At 58.2% G+C, this 20,773-nt stretch overlaps 1 protein-coding gene across 3 annotated transcripts; it reads right to left on the reverse strand.

Moving 5' to 3' along the window:
- Positions 1–22: 22 nt before the first annotated feature.
- FEZ1 (fasciculation and elongation protein zeta 1) lies at positions 23–20,108 on the reverse strand. Of its 3 annotated transcripts, none has more exons than XM_063355010.1 (11): positions 19,959–20,058; positions 18,447–18,661; positions 16,329–16,631; positions 9,420–9,516; positions 7,874–7,960; positions 6,923–7,124; positions 4,131–4,402; positions 3,181–3,261; positions 2,669–2,744; positions 2,146–2,211; positions 23–206 (listed from the first exon to the last, which is right to left on the reverse strand). In XM_063355010.1, the coding sequence occupies exons 3-11, from the start codon at positions 16,601–16,603 to the stop codon at positions 190–192; spliced, it is 1,173 nt and encodes a 390-aa protein (XP_063211080.1). In that variant the 5' UTR covers positions 16,604–16,631; positions 18,447–18,661; positions 19,959–20,058; the 3' UTR covers positions 23–189. The 3 variants fall into 3 exon arrangements, with proteins under 3 accessions (XP_063211080.1, XP_063211082.1, XP_063211081.1); XM_063355012.1 differs by lacking the exon at positions 19,959–20,058 and adding an exon at positions 18,740–18,940; XM_063355011.1 differs by lacking the exon at positions 18,447–18,661 and having other exon boundaries at positions 19,959–20,108.
- Positions 20,109–20,773: the final 665 nt, after the last annotated feature.

Genomic DNA, 20,773 nt, shown 5'->3' on the forward strand with positions numbered 1-20,773 from the left:
GAAGACGCCAGAGGCCGGTTGCTTAATTAATGAAACGAATTATTTATTTCCCAGCTATGCAAAGGTTGCGGGGGTGGGGGGCGAGCGCGGGGCGGGGGTGCAGGGTCGTGGGCGACCCGTTTTCCTCGGGTTTGGCCCCATTTTCAGGGGTCGGACGGGGGGGGTGGGGGGCGCGAGGGCGGCGTCGCATCAGGTTGGGCAGAGCACTGCAAAGAGAGAGGTCGTGGTGTGCACCCCCGTGCACCGGGGATGGGGGGGGGGCGGGGGGGGGGACGGACACGAGCGTGCACGGGGAGGCACGAGGCCGCGCGCCGAGGCACGGCGACGCACGGGGGTGCGAGGGGGTGCACGAGGCCGCGCGCGCGCGGGGACGCAGGAGGATGCGCGAGGGCGCGCGAGCAGGCGCGGGGATGCGCGAAGAGGCGCGGGGACGCACGATGGTGCACGAGAGCGCACGGGGATGCACAAGCTCAGAGAGGGACGCGTGGGGATGCGCGATGAGGCATGAGCGCGCACGGGGACGCGGGAGGACGCACGACGCTGCGCGAGCGCATACAGGGACGCGTGGGGATGCGTGATGAGGCACGAGCGTGCACGGGGATGCGTGAGGATGCACGAGCGTGCGTGGGGACGCAGGAGGATGCACAGTGATGCACAAGCACACACAGGGACGCGTGAGGATGCACGATGAGGCACGAGCGTGCACGGGGATGCGGGAGGATGCATGAGGATGCACAGCGATGCGCATACAGGGACGCATGCGGATGCACGAGCGTGTAAGGGGGTGCACGAGCGCACACAGGGACGCGGGAGGACGCACGACGCTGCGCGAGTGCATACAGGGACGCGTGGGGATGCACGATGAGGCACGAGCGTGCACGGGGATGCGCGAGGATGCATGAGCGTGCGTGGGGACGCACGAGGATGCAGAGCGATGCACGAGCACGTACAGGGACGCGTGAGGATGCACGAGTGTGTAAGGGGGTGCACGACGCCGCACGAGCGCATACAGCAACGCGCGAGGATGCGCGGTGCCGCACAAGTGCGTAACGGCGTGCACGAGCGTGCAGGGAGCCGCGTGAGGAGGCACGACGGCGCACAAGCGCATACAGGGTGCACAGCCATGCACAAGTTTGCACGGGGATGCACGCGGGCGTGCAAGGGTGCACAGTAACGCGGGAGGGTGTACAACGATGCACGAGGGCGCGCGGGGGGCTGCATGAGGATACACGAGTGCACACGGGGATGCATTAGGGGTGTGTTAAGCGTGCCCGCACGAGGATTCCTGAGCATGCAGAAGGGGTGCACGAGCGCGCGTGAGGGCACCGCGGTGCACAAGGAGGCACCATCACGCACGCGGGCTGCACGAGGCTGCCCAGCGGCTGCAAACGGGACGGCGCCGAGGATGCACGAGGAACACGGAAGGGATGCGTGAAGAGTGCACAAAGCGCGCGCGACGGTGCGCGAAAGGCGCCCGAGGGATGTACGAGGAGGCAGGAGGCTGCAGAGGAGCCGCACGAGAGCTGCGCGGGAGGCGCCCAGGGATGCACGAGGATGCCCAGGTGAGGGGTGCCCAGGAGATGCGCCGAGAACGAACAGGGACACACGAGGGACGCGCAGGAGGGAGGCACGACGGCGCGGGAGGGGGGAAAGGGGGCGCGCGGGGGTCCGCGAGGCGGCACGAAGGAAGCAGACGGGCCACCCAAGGGTGCAAGGGGGGGATGCACGGCGGCCTGTGAAGGTGCGTGAGGATGCACCAGGAGCTGCACCTGGGATGCACAGAGGATGCACCGGAGATGCACAAGGGATGCACGGGGATGCGTGAAGGATGCACAGAGGATGCACAGAGGATGGAAGGGAGATGCGCAAGGACGCAGAAAAGATCCACGGGAGAGGCATGAAGGACGCATGAGGGATGACCAGGAGATGCACTCGGGAATCAGAGAGATGCGTGAAGGCACGCACGGAGATGCGTGAGGAGGGATGCACGGGAGATGCGTGGGAGCTGCACGGAGGAGGGGCACGGAGGGTGCAAGGGAGATGCACGAGGACGCAGAAGGGATCCACGGCGGAGGCACAGAGGCACAAGGGCTGCACGGGAGGCGCGTGAAGGACGCGCAGGGGATGCAGGAGGCGAGCGGATACCTTTGAGGATGTAGTCCGTGAGCAGTGTGGGCACCTTCTCGTTCCCCTCCTTCATGGCAAACAGGACTGCGAGGGAGAACGGAGCCATGAGCCCAGCCCCACTGCCCCCCAAACGTCCCTTTTCCCCCTCAAAACCAGCCCCACAGTTGCCACGGAGCCACTGCCAGAGTTTCCCACAATGCACCAGGCCAGCCAGCATCCGAAACGAGCACTTTCACGCCCAACCATCCGGTCCGCGGCAACGCAGAATGGGTGTTTTAGCCCCAAATCGGCGCTGGTGTAACGTGCAAAAAGGCTGGGGGTGGGGGGGGGGAGGGGGGCGGGTTGCTGCAAATGCGCCGTCCTGCAGTGACGCAAAACGGGCGATCGCATCCCAAACCGGCCGCGCTGCCACACTGCGAAATGGCTCAGCAACGCCCGCCGCCCCTCTGCGTCCCCAAACGCGCCCCGCCGCGGCGACGCGAAACGGCCGATTCTGCCCCAAAACGGGGCGGGGGGGGGGGGGCTTGCATGAACTACTCACTGTTGGTGAGCATCTGCAGGTCCTCGACGGAGGGCGGCGACCCTTTCTTCTCGTAGGGAATCACCGTGTTCAGGTACTGCATTAAAAAAAAAACAAAAAAAACACCACCCCAAAAGCCACTCAGACGGCACAAAATTGCCTATTTTTTTGCACCGCCTTCCCGCAAATCGCCCCAAATTGCCGCAAAAGCAGCATACGGCTGTGATTGCGTTTAATTTTCAGGTTGTTTTAGGGGGTACCGAATTAATTGCATGCTGCAGAGCCCGCCCAAACGCCAACTTCTGCTTCGGGAGGTTTTTTGGGGGGGTAAAAAAGGGTGATTTTTTTTTTTTTTTTTTTTTTTTGCAAGATGAATTAGCGAGGTGTAGGCGACGGAGCAGAACTGTAAAATTAAAAAATTTTTTAAAAGAGGTTTTGGGGGATGTAGGGGAATGGGGTGTGTGCAGGATGGGGCAGGGTGGGGTGTGAAAAGGGACAGATCTGGGCAATTTTGGGGGGGGGAGAAAGGGCACCTGCTTCTCATTGGCAGCGGGGCCGAAGGTCTGGCGCAGGCCGGAGTGCAGGATGCTGGAGATGCCCTCCATGCTGAAGCGCTGGGGACACACGTGTCACCCTGTCACCTCCCAGGGACACGGACATCTCCCGCGGCACCTCCCTTGGCACCAGCGTCCCCTTGGCTCCCCGAGTCCCATCCACCTCCCCCCGTCCTGCATCCCGCCCCCCCCCCCCCCGACCCCGGCTCTGTCCCCACTCCACCCAAACCCGTGTCCCCCATCCTCCTGTTCCCATGTCCCATGTCCCCCTGTCTCCTCGGCCCATCCCCTCTCCTGTCCCCGCATCACCCCGTTGCGTGTTCCCCCATCCTGTGTCCCCATCCCTCCCATGTCTCCCCGTCCCATGTCTCTCTGCCCCTCCCGTCACCCGTCCCCTGTCCCCAAAACCCCCTGTCCCGTGTCCCCGTCTTGTCCCCCCCACCCCACATCCCCCTGCTCCGTGTCCCCCTGCCCCCACACCCCCCTTGTCCTATGTTCCCCCCATCCCTCATGCTCCCGCCTCGTGTCCCCATCCCATGTCCCTCTGCCCCATCCCATCACCCATCCCCACGTCCCAGATCCACCTGCCCTGTCCCCTGTACCCACATCCCCCGTCCTCGCATCCCCCCGTCCCATGTCCCTCCATCCCTCATCCCCCTGCCCTGTGTCCCTGCCCCATGTCCCTCCGCCCCGTCCCATCACCCGCCCCCATATCCCCACCCCATGTCTCCCTGTCCCCAGACCCCGCCGTCCCACGTGCCCCCATCCCTCATTCTCCTGCCTCGTGTCCTCCTGTCCCACGTCCCTCTGCCCCATCCCGTTCACCCCTCCCCTGTCCCCACATACCTGTCCCATACCCCCCATCCCCCTGCTCTGTGCCCCCCCGCCTTGTCCCCATCTCCCCTACCCGTGGCCGCGGTGTCCCCCACCTTCCGGGGCATGTGGTTCCCGCGCTCGGGACGCCCCCCTTGCAGGCTCAGCCCCCTGTCACGACGGCGGCGACGGGCAGCCTCCCGCTGCTCCCGCTGCTCCCCCTGCACCGCCAGCAGCGCCCCGATGAACGCCGTCTTCACCTCCTTCTCGAACGCCAGCTCGTCCCGCCGCGCCAGCTGGGCCACCAGCTCCGCCGACAGCGCCCGGCTCGCCGCCTCCGCGCGCCCTGCCGCCGCCGCCAGCTCCCGCGCCGACAGCCGCCCCAGCCCTGCCGCCATGGCATCGCAGTTAGAGACGGGCCCGCGCCCGCCGGGAGGTGCAGCGTGCCGGCAGAGACGCGGACAGTGCGATTATCGAGATGCGCGGGGCGATCGGTGGGCGGCCCGGTGCAATCGGTGCAAGGCCCGGTGCAATCAGTGCCATGCACAGGGCGATCAATGAAACGCCCAGTGCAATTGCTGCAAGGCCCAGTGCAATAAATGCAATGCCCGGTGCAGTGAGTACAACGCGCAGCGCAGTAAGCGCAATGCCTGGTGCAATTCGTGAGATGCACAATGCAATAAACGAAATGTCTGGCACAAGAAGTGCAATGCCCGGTGCAGTAAGTGAAACACCCGTCGCAGTAAGTGCAATGCCCCGTGCAGTAAATAAAATGCCCGGTGTAACGGGTGACGTGCCCGGTGCAGCTAGTGCAAGGCCCCACGCAATAAATGAAACGTCCAGTGCAACCAGTGAAACACCCAGGGCAGTCAGCGCGTCGCCCGGTGCAGTAAGCGCGATGCACAGTGCAATAAATGAAACGCATAGTGCCGTAAAGTGCAATGCCTGGTGCAATCAGTGACACGCACGCGCTACAACCAGCCACACCCCGACAGCGGTTACTGAAATGCCCGCTGCAACCAGTTACGTGCCCAGCACCCTCACTGGTGTGCGCGGCGCGACGAGGGGAAAGGCACCCTACAGTTTGCAAAACGCTTCGTGCAGGCGGAGGTGCACGCTGCCGTTATTAAGACGCACGGGGTGATTAGTGGGCTCCGCGGCGCAACTGGTGAAAACGACCAGTGCCATAAATGCGACGCCCGGCGCCGTGAGCGCCGCGCACAGGGCAAGAAGCACAACACCTGGTGCAATTAGTCGGGATGCACGAGGCGACGGATGAAATGCCTGGGCACGGTTAAGTGCAACGCGCAGCGCAGGAAGCGAAACGCCCGCTGCGCTAAGGGCGGTGCCTGGTGCAATAAATTAAAGGCCTGCCGCAATTAGTGTCGTGCAATTACTGAAAGGTACGGTACAACAAATGAAATGGCCAGTGCAGCTCGTGACCCGCACAGCGCAACGAGCGGCGCGCGCAGTACGGTTAGGGAAATGCACGCTGAAGTTTGCAAAACTGCCTGCCGTAATTAGCGAGGCGCGCATGGCGATTAGGAAGCCACGTGAGGCAATCAGCGTGCTGCCCGGTACTGCCCGGCGCAGTAAGTGCAAGGCACAGCACAACTAAGGAAACGCCCGCCGCAATTAGTGGCACGGCCAGTAAAATTAGTAAAATGCACAGTGCAATTAGCGACGTATCTGATGCAGTTAAGCGTCATTGCGGGTGCAATTAGGGAAACACGTGACAGAATTAGCGACATGCCCGGAGCAATCAGGTGAAATGCACAGTGCAGGAGTGAAACACCTGATGCAATTAGCAACACGCCTGGTGCAATTAGTGACATGCACGGTGCAAGTGAACACACGCTACGTTTAGTGAAACTCCCCGGGGGCAATTAATGAAATGCCCGGGGCAATGAGTGAAATGCACGCCGACGCTGTTAAAATGCATCACGTGATTAATGAGGTGCACGGTGCATTTATTGGACCACCAATAAATAAATACATTGTGCAATTCCCGAAATGCCAGGCGTCAGAAAGGACGTGCCCAGAGCAACTACGGAATCGCCGGGGGTGATTAGCGACGCCCAGCGCGCCATCAGCGAGAAGTCGGGTGCGTGGCGCGTTTTGCAGCGCGCGGCACACGCAGAGGCGGGCGCCGCGCGCCGCATGGTGCGCCCTGTTCAGTGCACGCCGCATGGCGCTCCCGCGGAAAGGCACAATGCTAAGCAGGGAAACGTAAAATAATGTGCAATTAGGCATGGAGTGAAATTCCGAGACGGCGGCGCTGCCGTATTTTCCACGGAGGTAGGAAAACGCCCGGTGCACGGCACGTATTTAAGCGGCCGCCGGTGTGCTGGGGGGAGTGAAGCGCGCCGCCATACGCGGAGCGCAGCCAGGGACATGCGCCCTGCACGGCTCGGGGAGGTGCCGGGCGCGTGCGGCGATGGGCACGGTGCCGCCAAGTAACCGCATTCCCTGCAAGGCGGGATTGCAAACAGCAGAACGCGAAGCACGCGGGGCGCTTTTGCACGATGCCCCGGCAAGCGTAGCAAAAAGCTCAGCGTGCGCGGAGGAGGGACGGGGCACGACACCGCCAGGGCATGGCGCCGTACGTTTAATGACCGTTTTGCCAAACGCGGAGCGCTTCAGGGAGAGGCACAGCGCCTTTAGGGGCGATGCAGCAGGCGTTTTTGCAAAACGCCAGGCGTGCTCGGCGAAACCCGGGGAGGGGGGGTTTAAAGCAATGCTAACGGCAAGGTCCACCCGGGCTCCCGTTTCTGCCAAGAGCCCTCTCCTGGCCAAACAGCGTGCAAAAACTGGCGTGAGCCAGCCCTGAAGCCTGGTGAGACTCAATTGTCCAATTTGGCCGGAATCGCCCCCCAAAAGTGACTGGCCTGGGTTTTGCTGGCCGTACCTTCATGGGAGCAGTTGTTGTTGAAGGCAGGGGAGAAAGCACGCAGCTCACGCAGAAGGATGGGCTCCGTGCCCCCGCCACCGCCTTTGCCTTCAGCATCAGCCTCAGTTTCCTCCTCCTCCTCTTCCTCATCCTCATCCCCCTCCGGGTCGGCCTCCGGGTCGGGCGAACTCTGCATCAGCTCCTCCAGCTCCTCGATGACCTGCAGGGCACCAGCGTCCTCCATCTGCACCTGCGTCCCACCTCCATCTTGCAGCTACACCCTGCATCTGTGTCCTGCACCCGCATCTGCAACCTGCTCCCTTCATCCTCCCCTTCATCCTCCGTCTGCATCCAGCTCCCTCCATCCTGCGTCTCCACCTGCATTCCCATCCATCTGTACCCCGCACCCTCCGTTTGCGTCCTGCATCTGCATCCAAATCCCACCCCCGCCGCGGGCAATCACACCCTGGACTTGCACCTACATCCGCATCTGCATCCCGCGCCTATGGCTGCATCCTGCTCTCTTCATCCTGCGTCCTCCATCTGCACCCCGGATCCTGTACTTGCACCTGCACCCTCTACCCAGCAGCCACCCCCTCACCCTGCATCCCCATCCCATCTCCTTCCCCACATCTGCACCCTGCATCCCGTATCCCACAGCCGCATCCCACCTCCCCACCCCGCGTTTTCACCCTTCAGCCCACGCCACCCTTTTGCATCAAGCCCTGGCACCCCACGTTCCCGTCTGCACCCAAAATTCCAGATCGGCACCCACAACCCGCACCTCCCATCTACATCCAAATCTGCACCCCATGCCCTGCATCCCACATCCCAAGACAACGGGATTTGGCCCTTTTTTTTGTGCTTTCACCACATGGCCATGGGGCTGCGGTGGGCTGAAGCCATTCTTGGGGGGGGCCAAAGCCTGGCTTTTGGGGGACAGGCAGGCGTTCGGGTGCCCGTGGGTACCTGATCAGCTGTCAGCAGCGGCTCCTCGTTGATGCCCGAGTCTTGCTCACTCCTCTCGGTGAGCTCCTCCTCCTCCTTCTCGCAGAGCTGCAGGAGACACAGGCTGGGCAGCCGTGATGGCACCGCAGGCACGGCACGGCACCGGCACGGCCCCAGCACAGACACAGACACGGCTCCGGCCCTGGCACAGGGAGAGCCTCCAGAGAACCACAGCTCGGGGCTGGGGGGGGACACGCTGCGTGGGGGAGCTTGCATGGGGAGGCATCCAATGGAGACATCAGGTTGGGACGTTGGACAATGGGGAGGTGTTGGACGAGAGCACTGGGTGGAGATGTGGATGGGGATCTTAGATGGAGACGCCGGATGGGAACACTGGATGGGAGGATGTTGGACAGGGACACTGGATAGAGATGGATGGAGATGCTGGACGAGGCAATGTTGGACAGGGATGATGGACGGGACTGTGGATAGGGACATGGGATGGGGATGCTGGATGGAGACATTGGAGAGAAGATGATGAACAGGGAAGCATGGGATGGCGAGGTGTTGCAAAAAGACAGACGCTGAATGTGGAGACACTGGATGGAGAGTTGTTGGATGGAGACATTGGACCGGGAAACCGAACAGGGAGAAGCACAGGTACGTTGGATGGAGATGCTGGATGGAGAGATTTTGGAATTAATATATTGGATGGCGATATTGGATGGGGAGGTGTTGCAAAGAGACAGACGCTGAACATGGAGACACCGCATGGAGAGTTGTTGGATGGAGACATTGGACCGGGAAACCGAACAGGGAGAAGCACAGGTACGTTGGATGGAGATGCTGGATGGAGAGACATTGGAATTAATATATTGGATGGTGATATTGGATGGGGAGGTGTTGCAGACGCTGGATGGAGGTGATGGGGACGTTGGATGGGGATGGTGAAGCTGAATGTGGAAGAGGCCAGATGGAGACACTGGATGCGGACATTAGATGGGGAGATGTCAGAGGGGGACACTGCCTGGGGAGGTGATGGAGGGAGATGTTGGATGGGGAGGCATCTTCTTTCTTACCACCTTTCACAGTCTATTTATTTCACCTTTTTAGCAGAAAATAACCCCGGAAATTTACCTTCTCTTCCCCTTTAGCAACAGTTTGTGCAACATCCAAATGGGTTAAGTTCAGGGGATTTTGGGGCATTTTTGCAGCCCTCCCGCCACCCCAAACACAGCGATTCACAGCATGAACTCACCACAACGAAGAAAACGCTATTTTCTACCCTCCAAAAATACACCACTTTACCCATGGCTTGGAGGCAAACTGGCAAAGACCAGATTGCCAAATCAAACACTTAATCTTGCCTGTTTCAGTGTGAATTCACCCTAAAACGTGGACACCCACTGCGTTGGTGCTGCGGCACTCCAAAAATACCTTTTTGGGTAGTTTGCAGTGCCCTGATGGTCGCTGAGCCTTGGGGCTGACTGACAGCTGTCAAGCATCGCCAGGGAGTCATGCGGGGACAGGGGGGGCTTGGGGAGCCAAGGGGTGGCCACAGCCGTACCTGGGGGTCAGTGCCGTCGGGGGCCTCAGCCCCGGGGAGCAGCCAGGGCCGGGGGGAGCCCCGGGGGGCGAAGCCATCGGTGAGAGCATCCCAGACCCTGCAGGGAGGTGGGTGGTGAGCGGCGATCCCAAAATGTTGCCCCCCAGAAAGCCATCCCGAAATGACATGCCAAAATGCCTCACAACACCCCAAAATGCAGCTCCAGGAACACCCTGAAGCGTCTCCAAATACTGCCTGGAAAAATCCCAAAACACCACTGAGATGCCTGAAATATCCCCAAACACCCCAAATGCTACCCTAGAAGACCCCAAATGATGGCCCTAGAAGACTCCAAAGCTTCTCAAAATACCATGAAATACTGCCTTGAAATACCAAAGTACCCCCAAATGCTGCCCGAGCAGTTGAGATGGCCCCAAATGTCATTTTGAAACGTTGCCATCAAAATACCCCCTAAAAGGCTACTGCAACGTCCCAAAATGTCCCCAGATGCCCCAAAAGACCAACCTGAAATGCTTCAAAATACTACTCCAAAACACCACCATGATGCCCCGAAATGCCACAAAACATCCTAAAAAGCTGCCAAAGGCCCAGAAACACGCCAAAATGCCATCCTAAAATATTGCCCCACGACCCTCTGAAGGAACCAACGAGGAGAGAAACTATGCTGGACCTTGTCCACCCCCCACCAACACGGAGGGGCTGGTGGGGAGTGTCAAGCTCAAGGGCAGCCTCGGCTGCAGTGATCATGAAGTGGTAGAACTCAAGATCCTTCGGGCAGTGAGGAGAGCACGCCTCAAGCTCACTACCCTGGACTTCAGGAGAGCAGACTTTGGCCTCTTGAGGGACTTGCTTGGCAGGGAAACATGCGAAAAAGCACTGGAGGGAAGAGGGGCCCAAGAGAGACGGTTAGTATTCAAGGATCACCTCCTCCAAGCTCAGGAACATCCCAAGAATGAAGAAGTCAGGCAAAAATGAGCAGGAGGCCTGTGTGGATGAACAAGGAGCTCCTGGAGAAGCTCAAGAGCAAAAAGGAAGCCTACAGAGGGAAGACGTGGGCCCTCTCCAGGAGGCAGGAGACCTGGTAACCCAGGGTATGGAGAAGGCTGAGGTGCTGAATGACTTTTTTGCCTTGGTCTTCACCGGCAAGGGCTCCAACCACACCACCCAAGTCGCAGGATGCAAAGGCAGGGGCTATGAGAATGAAGAGCCGCCCACTGTAGGAGAAGATCAGGTTCGGGACCATCTGAGGAACGTGAAGGTGCATAAATCCACAGGACCAGATGAAATCCATCCACGGGTCCTGAGGGAGCTGGCAGATGAAGTCGCCAAGCCGCTTTCCATTATATCTGAAAAGTCGTGGCAGTCCGGTGAAGTTCCCACTGACTGGAAAAGGGGAAACAGAACCCCCACGTTCAAAAAGGGAAAAAAGGAAGAGCCGGGGAACTACAGGCCGGTCAGTCCCACCTCTGTGCCCGGCAAGATCATGGAGCAGATCCTCCTGGAATCTCTGCTGAGGCACATGGGACATAAGGAGGTGATTGGTGACAGCCAACATGGCTTCACCAAGGGCAAGTCGTGCCTGACAAATCTGGTGGCCTTCTACAGCGGGCTTACAGCGTTGGTGGATAAGGGGAGAGCAACCAACATCATCTACCTGGATTTATGGAAAGCGTTTGGCACTGTCCCACACGACATCCTGGTCTCTAAATTGGAAAAGCAGGGATTTGATGGATGGACCGCTGGGTGGATAAGGAACTGGCTGGATGGCTGCCCTCAAAGGGTTGCGGTCAACGGCTTGATGTCCACGTGGAAACTAGTGACGAGTGGCGTTCCTCAGGGGTCAGTACTGGGACCGGTGCTGTTTAACATCTTTGTCGGTGACATGGACAGTGGGATCGAGGGCATCCTCAGGAAGTTTGCTGATGACACCATCGGTTGACACGCTGGAGGGAAGGGATGCCATCCAGAGGGACCTGGACAGGCTGGAGAGGTGGGATCATGGCAACCTCATGAAGTTCAACCAGGCCAAGGGCAAGGCAGCTGTGGCTGCCCCATCCCTGGAGGGGTTCAAGGCCAGGCTGGGTGAGGCTTTGAGCAGCCTGGTCTGGTGGGAGGTGTCCCTGCCCAGGGCAGGGGGGCAGGAACGAGATGATCTTTAAGGTCCCTTCCAACCCGAACCATTCTGTGATTCTATGAAAACACCTCAAAACACTGCCCTGGAACACCCCAAAATGCCCCTAAAATCCCAAAGCTCCAAAATGCCTTGAAATTGCCCCCAAAGTCACAATCCTCCAAAACGCTACCCTGAAATGCTCCAAACCACCCCCCCAAAACACCCTGAAATGCCCCAAAATATCCCAAAATGCCACCTTTGAACACCTAGAAATACCCCAAAATGAAATCCTGAAACACTGGCCAAAATGCTCCAAAACACCCAAAATGCTGCCTGAAACATCTCCAAATGCTGTCCCCAAAACACCACCCCAAAAATCTCTCCAATGCTCCAAAATACTGCCCCGATACCCGCAAAAGCCCCAAAACGTCACTGGGAAAGACCTCAAAATGCTCTCCTCAAACAATGCCCAGAGACACCCTAAAATGCCTCAAAAAGCTGCCCTGATACCCCAAAGAAAAACCCTAAAATGCTACCTCAATGCTCCAGAACATCCCCCAAGTGCCTGACACCCCAAACTGCTTCTGCAATGCCCCAAATGCCTCAAAACTCCCCAAAATGCTGTCCTGGAACATGCTGAAATGCCCCAAAGTGCAGTCACAGCACCCCAAAATGCCACCCTGAAACACCCCAAATTGCCACCTTGAAACAGTCCTGAAACACCCCAAAACTGCCCTGAAACACCCCAAAATATGGCTCTGGAACATCCACAAATGAAATACCCCTCAAACACCGTAAAAACCAGCTGCAATGCCCTGAAACCCCCCCCAAATCCCCAAAACCTCCCAAAGTACCCTGAAATGGTGCCCCAAAACACAGTCCTGAAACAGCTGGAAACAATCCCAAAATTACCCCAAAACACCCCGAAACTGCCTGAAACCATTCCAAACCATGGCCCTGATACCCTAAAATGCAACAAACGTCCCAAAACTGCCCTGAACCCCCCCAACCCCCGCTCCTCTGCACCACTATTTGAGGTGCCCAATTCTCCCCCACTGGGCTGGACCATTTTTGTCCAATTTCACCCCAAAAAAGGTGCATGGGGGAGGGGTTGGGGAACAGGGAGGAAAGGAGGGAAAAGGGGAGAATAGTGAAAAATGCGAAGAAATATGGAAAAATGTGAAAAAAGGGGGAAAAAGGAGGGGACGGAGGGAAATAAGGAAAAAGGGGGCAAATAGGGAAAAAAGAAAAGGGAGGGAAAAGAGGAAAAAGGGGGGAAAAGGGAAAAACATTGAAAAAAAAGTGAAAAATGTGAAAAAAAAATGTGAAAAGGGGGGAAGGGGGGAAATTTGGAAAAAGAGGGGGGAAAATGAAAAAAAGGAGAGAAAGGAAAAAAGGAAAAAGGGTAAAAACCAGAGAAAAGAGGAGGAAAAAAGGGTAAAGAAGGAGAAGATGGGAAAAAAAGGGCCAAAGGGGGGGGAAACGGGGTAAAAGGGGAAATGGGAGAAAAAATGAGAACGAGGGGAAAGAAGGAAAAGGGGGAAAAAAAGGGGGAAAAAAGAAGGAAAGAAGGAAAAGGGAAAGAAGAGAAAAAGACGGAGAAAGGGAAAGATGGGAAAATGGGGAACAGGCGAAGGGGGAAAAGCGGTAAAAGAGGGGAAAAGGAAAAAATGGTGGGAAAAGGGGAAATTAGGGAAAAGGGAAAATGTAAGAAAAAGGGGGGAAATAAGCAGAAAAATGTGGAAAAGTGAAGAGAAAGGGAGAAAAGCGAGAGAAAGAGGAAAAAATGGGGAAAAGGGGAGAAAAGAGTTGAAAAGTGGCGACACTGAGAAAAAGGTCAAAAATAGGGAAAAAGGCCAAAATGGGGAAAAAGGCCAAAAATGGGGAAAAAGGCCAAAAATGGGGAAAAAGGCACAAAAAGATTAGACAATTTCTCCCCTATTAAGGCAAATCCACCCATTTTCCCATCACAAATAGCATTTTTAGTCCGACACAGTGCCACATCTACACACATCCCAATTCCCCCTAAATCACCCCAAAACCTCCTGCCCCTCCCAGCCCCAAACCCACTGATTTTAGGGCATTTATCTCATCTCCCTCCTCACCTTACCTTAAACCCCCCCGAAATCACACAAATTAATGCACAAAATGCACGTCCAAAAAAAGCCTGTATTCTGATTTTTAACAAACACGCAGCAAATAAGGAAAAAAATTATTATCCCCCCCAAATTTGTGCTTTTTTTCCACTCTTAAAGAGCCAGCACCCTGCAGGGTGGGGCAAGCAGCAGCAGCAGATTTCTGGGTTAATTATGGCAAGAATTGGTTAATAATTAGGGAAATACAGTGCCTTTAAGGCCCCAGCCCATCCCCCGCCCGTGCACACAGGGCCCATTCAAGAGGGAGGAAAAAAAAAAGCCCTGTTTTGCCCAAAGTGACCCAAAAAGACACAATAAGCAGCACAAAGCGGCGCCGCGAGCCGGCTGCCGGCGACAGCGCGGCGCTCCCGGCACCAGGCCAAAATGCGTTTTTCTCTGAAAAACCATCGGTTCGGTCAATTACAGAAAGCAATTCGACCTTGAGGAAAGGAAAAAAACAAACAAAAAAACCCCAAATAAACATATCTGGGGGCTTTTGGGGTGAAAACAACCACTTCGCAAGGTGAAAAAGCAGTATTAGGGACTGCGGCCTGGGAAATAATCCCAATTAAACACACGGAAAAAATCCATTAGAAAGGTGCTAAACACCGCTGAAAAAAAATTCACTAATTTGGCCAAAAAAAAAAAAAAGGCATTTTGCAAGACAAAAAAAAGGTTTTTAATGAAAATTTAGATTTCAATGCAAATGCCACTGTATTGTGGCAGGGCTGGGGGGGGCGGTTGTCAAAAAGCTACTGCAAGGATCCCACAGAGCTACTCCATGGATCCCACACAGCAACTCCATGGATCCAGAGAGCTACTCCATGGATCCCATAGAGCTACACCAAGGATCGCACACAGCAACTCCAAGGATCCCACAGAGCTACTCCAAGGATCCCACAGAGCTCCTCTGAAGATCTCACAGAGCTCCTCCAAGGATCCCACAGAGCTACTCCAAGGATCCCACACAGCAACTCCAAGGATCCCACACAGCAACTCCAAGGATCCCACAGAGCTCCTCTGAAGATCTCACAGAGCTACTCCATGGATCCCACAGAGCTACTCCAAGGATCCCACAGAGCTCCTCTGAAGATCTCACAGAGCTCCTCCAAGGATCCCACAGAGCTCCTCTGAAGATCTCACAGAGCTACTCCATGGATCCCACACAGTAACTCCAAGGATCCCACAGAGCTACTCCATGGATCCCACAGAGCTCCTCCGAAGATCCCACAGAGCTACTCCGAAGATCCCACAGAGCTACTCCACGGATCCCACAGAGCTACTCCACGGATCCCACAGAGCTACTCCAAGGTGCTGCAGGACCACCCCATAGCGCAGGCAGCCGATTCGTGCATGGTGGAGACCTTGCAAGGGCGCAAGGAGGCGCAATAGGCCCTGGAGGGACGTTACTCGTAGGCTACTCCACCGTTACCCCGATGGGAGTACTCAGAGTACTCACTGGACAGCAGTACTCTTTGCCGGGTTCAAAACTGTCTGGGGCAGTGACAGTCCCCCTGTGCAGGGCACTGGGGAGGCCCCACCTCGAGGGCTGTGTCCAGTTTTGGGCCCCTCACCACAAAAAAGACGTTGAGGGGCTGGAGCGTGTCCAGAGAAGGGCGACGGAGCTGGTGAGGGGTCTGGAGCACAAGTGCTGTGAGGAGCGGCTGAGGGAGCTGGGGGTGTTCAGCCTGGAGAAGAGGAGGCTGAGGGGAGACCTTCGCGCTCCCTACAGCTCCCTGAAAGGAGGGGGTAGCCAGGGGAGTCAGTCTCTTTGCCCAAGGAACAGGCGATGGGACAAGAGGAGACGGCCTCAAGTTGTGCTAGGTGAGGTTTCGACTGGATATTAGGAAAAATTTTGACACTGAAAGGGTTATCAAGCATTGGAAGAGGCTGCCCGGGAAGCGGTGGGGGCACCATCCCTGGAGGGATTTAAAAGGCGGGCAGACGCGGGGCTGAGAGACGTGGGTTAGTGGTGGTTTTTGCCAGAGTTAGGTCGACGGTTGGACTCCATGATGCGAAAGGTCCCTTCCAACCCGGGCGATTCTACGATTCTACGCGCTGCGCACCCGGGCTGCAACGGGGAAGGCTGGTCAGCGTGCCGTGGGGTGGGGGGGTCGCTCATGGCTGTGCAAGGAGGCATACGGGCCCATGGGTGGCCTACTCCAAGGATCCCACACAGCTACTCCAAAGATCCCACACAGCTACTCCAAGGACGCTACAAAGCTGGTCCAGGGTTCCCACACAGCTACTCCGAGGTTCCCACACGGCTACTCCACACGGCTGCATGAGCACACGGCGACGTTGGGGGCTGAGCTGCATGTGGTAGCGTGCAAGGTGGCATGCAGACTCCAAGGGAATCCTTACTCATAGGATACTACACGCTATTCCTGACGCGGTGCGTGACCACGCTGCAGCGCAGGGGGCTGGTCAGGGAAGTCTCGCAAGGCTGCAAGGATGCCCACGGGCTGCGGCGGGAGCTTACTCACAGGTTACGCCACGACTAGGCCACGACTTTGCTGTGCTGCGTGACCACGCTGCAACGCAGGGAGCCCGTTTGCGTGGCGGGGGGGTGGATTTTGCAGGTGCGCGAGGAGGTACGTGTCGCCAGGAGCTGGGGGGGGGGGGGGGGGGGGGGGGGGCGGGGAGGGGGCCCTTACTCACTCCTCATCCTGGAGGCGCTCCTCCTCCTCCTGCGCCTGGAGACGTCCCCGCACGGGGGCCAGACCCTCGGTGGCAGCATCGTAGTTGCGGAAGCAGACGGTGAGCTTCTCGTCGAACTCCTGTACCAGGTCCTCCATCGACTTGAAGCTCATCATCTCGGCCGAGAAGCTCTCCAGCTCAGCCAGTGCCGGGTCCGCAGTACGTTGGGGGGTCCCCCCATCGTCCCCAGGCCCCTCCTCGAACTCTTCCTCCAGGCTTACCAGGGGGGCCTCCATCCTCCTCAACGCTGACGCACCGCCTTAGCTGCGGGGAGAGGGTGCCCGTGAGGCACTGGTGGCCACTCACCGGTGATGACACCAGGGCTCCCCCATCCCCTTTGCTGCTGCTGCGCTGGCTGAAACCCTACTGCCAGGGCTACGACACGACCACCGGCTCCTCTGCAGTACCCCAGCAGTATTCCAACGGCATCTTAGTACTGTCTTCATAGAAACCCGCAGATATCCTGACACTATACTAGTAGTACTTTACTAATAGCACCAAAGGGTTGATAGTGGCCCAAAGGTCTCCTCGTGCTACCCTGACAGCACATAAAAAGTATCACAACGCTACCTTTTTTACTGAACTGGGAGTATTTCAGTTGTATCCTTATGCTACATCACTATCTTAGTTGTGACCTGAAAGTATCATGCTAGTAATGTGTTGGCATTATCCCAAAAGTCTTGAGTGTTGCCCTGATGGCATCCCAGAAGTATCTTACCACAATCTTTTCTAGTGCCCTTGTAGTATCTCAGAAGAATCCTACTGATACCCTAGTAGCATCCTGACAGCACCCTACTAAGACATGACTACTGTCCTGATAGCACCTTAGCAGCGTTGTGATAATATCCTTATCATCACCGTACCCCGATACTATCTTAGTAGCAACCTAGCAGCGGCCCTGTAGTATCTTAGTAGTGCCTCGATAGTATTGTAAAAGCATCTCAGTGGTATCTTTGGAGTATCCAGGCAGCACCCTGATAATATGAAGTTCACCAAGGGCAAGTGCAGGGTCCTGCACCTCGGGAGGAATAACCCCCTGCACCAGGACAGGTTGGGGGCTGACCCAGGAGTCCTGGTGGACAACAAGTTGCCCACGAGCCAGCCATGTGCCCTTGTGGCCAAGAAGGCCCGTGGTCTCCTGGGGTGCATTGGGAAGAGCGTGGCTGCAGGGGGAGGGAGGTCATCCTCCCCCTCGGCTCTGCCCTGGGGAGGTCACATGTGGAGCGCTGGGTCCAGTTCTGGGCTCCCCGGTTCCAGAAGGGCAGGGAACTGCTGGAGAGAGTCCGGCGGAGGCGACGGAGATGCTGAGGGGCCGGAGCACCTCTGTGCTGAGGAAAGGCTGAGAGCCCTGGGGCTGGTCAGCTGGAGAAGAGCAGGCTGAGGGGGGATCTCAGCAACGCTCAGCAAGAGCTAAAGGGAGGGAGGGGGGCAAGAGGATGGGGCCAGACTCGACTCTTCTCAGTGGTGCCCGGGGACGGGACAAGGGGCAGCGGGCACAAATTGCAACACGGGAAATTCCATCCGAACACGAGGAGGAACTTCTTTCCTGTGAGGGTGGCAGAGCCCTGGCGCAGGCTGCCCAGAGAGGGTGTGGAGTCTCCGTCTCTGGAGACATTCCAACCCCGCCTGGACGTGAGATCCTGTGCCACCTGCTCTGGGTGACCCTGCTCTGGCTGGGGGTTGGAGGAGATGATCTCCAGAGGTCCCTTCCCACCCCGGCCAGGCTGTGATTCTGCGAACATCTTATCAGCATCCTGATAGTACCTTTGTGCCGCATCGAGAGTATCCCCACAGCAGCCATTGAACATCTCAGCGCGGCCCCGAAGGTGTACTAGCACAGGTGGTAGTACCCTGAGATACTACGCCAGGAGCATCCCAATAGCATCCTAGTTATATCCTAACAGTGCCCTGACAGTATCACAGCAGTGCAGGAGCAGTGTCCTGATGGGATCCTGACACTGTTGTAATGGTATATAGCTCCTATCTGAGTAGGGTGCTGCTAGTACCTTGGTGGCGCAGTGTAATACCCAGGTATGAGCTTAGTGCCACGTTACTACGCTAAAAGCATCTCAACTGTACCTGTTGTAGTATCCTGAGAGTACCCTGCTGGTGGCTTTGCACCGCCCCAGTGGTACCTTCAGAGAAGTATCTCAGGACCAACCCTGGAGAGATGCTGGAAGCATCTTAGTCGCGTCCTGATGGCATCCTGGCAGCGCCCTGGCGGCACCACAGTAACATTCTCCCAGGATCCCGGTAGTATCTGAGCGCCCGCTACCTTAGGGCCTTAGCGCCATCTGCGGAGAATCCTAACAGTATTTTAGTAAACCCCCCGGTGTCATCACAGCAGCATCCCAGTAGCGCCCTGAGGGTACCTCAGCCGTCGCTTGACAGTATCTCACTGACCCCTCACGAGGTTACCCAGAGTATCCCAGCCGTATCGCGGCGGCAGCCTCACAGGAAGCGAACAGTAACTTGGCCGTAAGCCCCGTTAACAAAGGCCCCGCTACCCCAAAGCGCTCACCCGGCCCCGCTCACGCTTCTCCCGCGGACGGCGAGAAGAGGAGAAACGCACCGCGGCTTTTGAGGGAAAACCCGGCCAGATTGGGGCCTCTGAGTTCTGCCCGCGCGCACCCCCCCCCCCCCCCCCAACGCACGTACGACCCTCCACAGCTCGGCTGGCACGGCCCTCCCGCGCGCGCCCGCACCCCCACGCGCGCGCGGGGGGCGGGGGGGGAGGGCGCGCAGACGGGAGGGGCGCAGGTGCGGGAGGGGCGCGTGCAGGTGAAGGCGCGCGCGTGTGCTGAGGCGGCGCAGGCGTGGCGGGGCGGGCGCACGCGCCGGCCGCCGGCGTGCACCTCCACGCGCGCGTGCCCCTGCGGATGCGCGCGCCGGGCGGGTACGCGCCCAGCGCGCGCGTGCACCGCCGTACACGCGTGCGCGCGCCCCCATACATGCCCCATGTACCGCCATTCACACCCCCCCCCCCGTGCTCCGGGGTGGTGGCGTTGGGGTGTTGCATGCACACAGCCGCACCCCCTCTCTGCATGCACCCCCCGAGCTGCACGCACCGGTGCCACCCCCCCCCGCCCCCCACCACCGCAAACACCCCAAAATGCCCCAAGCACCCGCCCCTAACCCGTGCCCCCCCCCCCCCCCCCGGGGGGGCAGCGCCTGCGCACCCCCACAACGCACCACCCCCGCACGGATGCTGATGCGCAGCGCAGCACCCCCGGGGACAGGCAGGCCCCCCCCCCCCCCCCCCCGCCCCGTGCACCGCTGCACCCCCACAATCAACACCCCCCGCCCCCCCCCCGGCGATGCGCCCCTCCATGCGAACCCCCCCCGCCCCCCCCCACGCCACGCAGCGCTGCGGCGCGACCCCCCCCCCCGCCCCATGCGACACCTACCCCGCAGCTTGCAGCAGGATGCACCCCCCCCCCCCGCCCCGATTCACGCAGTACCCACAACGCACCACGGCGAGGCACCCCCCCCCCCCACCCCCTCCCCGCCTGCACCCCAACACCCCCCCCCCGCCGCCCCCCCCACCATTGCATCCTCCCCCCCCCGCCCCCCGCAGCACAACGCACCCACCTGCGGCCCCGCATCCTCCGCGCCGAGTCGAGGGGGGGGGAGGGGGGCCGCCCTGCGCACGCGCGGGGGGGGAAGGGGTGACGTCACCGGGGAGGTGGGCAAGGGAGCCGTGACGTCATAGTGCCCCGGGGGTGGCCTGCATGCTTGAATCGGGCCCTAAAATATTACCGCGCCCCCTCCCCCGCTGTGTACCTGCTTGTCGGCGCGCAGCCGCACCGCTGGAGGATGCGCATTATAAATAGAAATTAAAAAAAAAAAAAAAAGCAAAGATGAGGGAAAGGTGAAAGACGTCCCAAAAAAGTTATTTGCCGACGGTCCGGAAAACCCTTTTTTTTTTTTTTTTTTCTTTTTTTTTTTTTTTTAACCTAAACATGTTTTAGAGCAGTGGGGTCACAGACGCTGCTGCCGCCGCCGCTTTTTTTTTTTTTTTTTTTTTTTCTCTCTTTTTAAATCTCAGCTTCTCAGTTTGCGATGCGTGTCTGAATGTCGTGAATGTCTGGTTTGGTTTGAAGTTCGGTTTCCCCCGATCCAAGGGTTTTAAGTTCCGTTGTCCCCGGTACCGGGTTTAACGGCTGGCCTCGCGCCCTAGGGCACAAATGTATAGTTTGGGCGGGGTTTATCGTGCGCGATAGCGGGTGGAAATCCCGATTTCGTACGGCCGCCTTGCCGGAGAGCAAACCGATAAACTGCTCCTGCCGTAAAACCTGTGACAGAATTAATCAAACAAGTAGAGCGATAATCGGGGTGTTAGAGGGGGAAATAAAATGGCATTCATAGAATCATGGAATGGTTGGGGTTGGAAGGGACCTTGAAGA

The sequence above is a fragment of the Chroicocephalus ridibundus genome, chromosome 18 (genome assembly GCF_963924245.1).
Source record: "Chroicocephalus ridibundus chromosome 18, bChrRid1.1, whole genome shotgun sequence".
Classification (NCBI taxonomy): domain Eukaryota; kingdom Metazoa; phylum Chordata; class Aves; order Charadriiformes; family Laridae; genus Chroicocephalus; species Chroicocephalus ridibundus.

Excerpts from the sequence above, each read along its gene's own strand:
- FEZ1 (XM_063355011.1), bottom strand. The coding sequence starts at position 16,603 with ATGGAGGCCCCCCTGGTAAGCCTGGAGGAAGAGTTCGAGGAGGGGCCT. Across the intron at positions 7,125-7,873 it reads CGCTGCTGACAGCTGATCAG|GTCATCGAGGAGCTGGAGGA; the intron begins GTACCCACGGGC and ends GGTGCCCTGCAG. Across the intron at positions 3,262-4,130 it reads GGAACCACATGCCCCGGAAG|CGCTTCAGCATGGAGGGCAT; the intron begins GTGGGGGACACC and ends GTGTGTCCCCAG.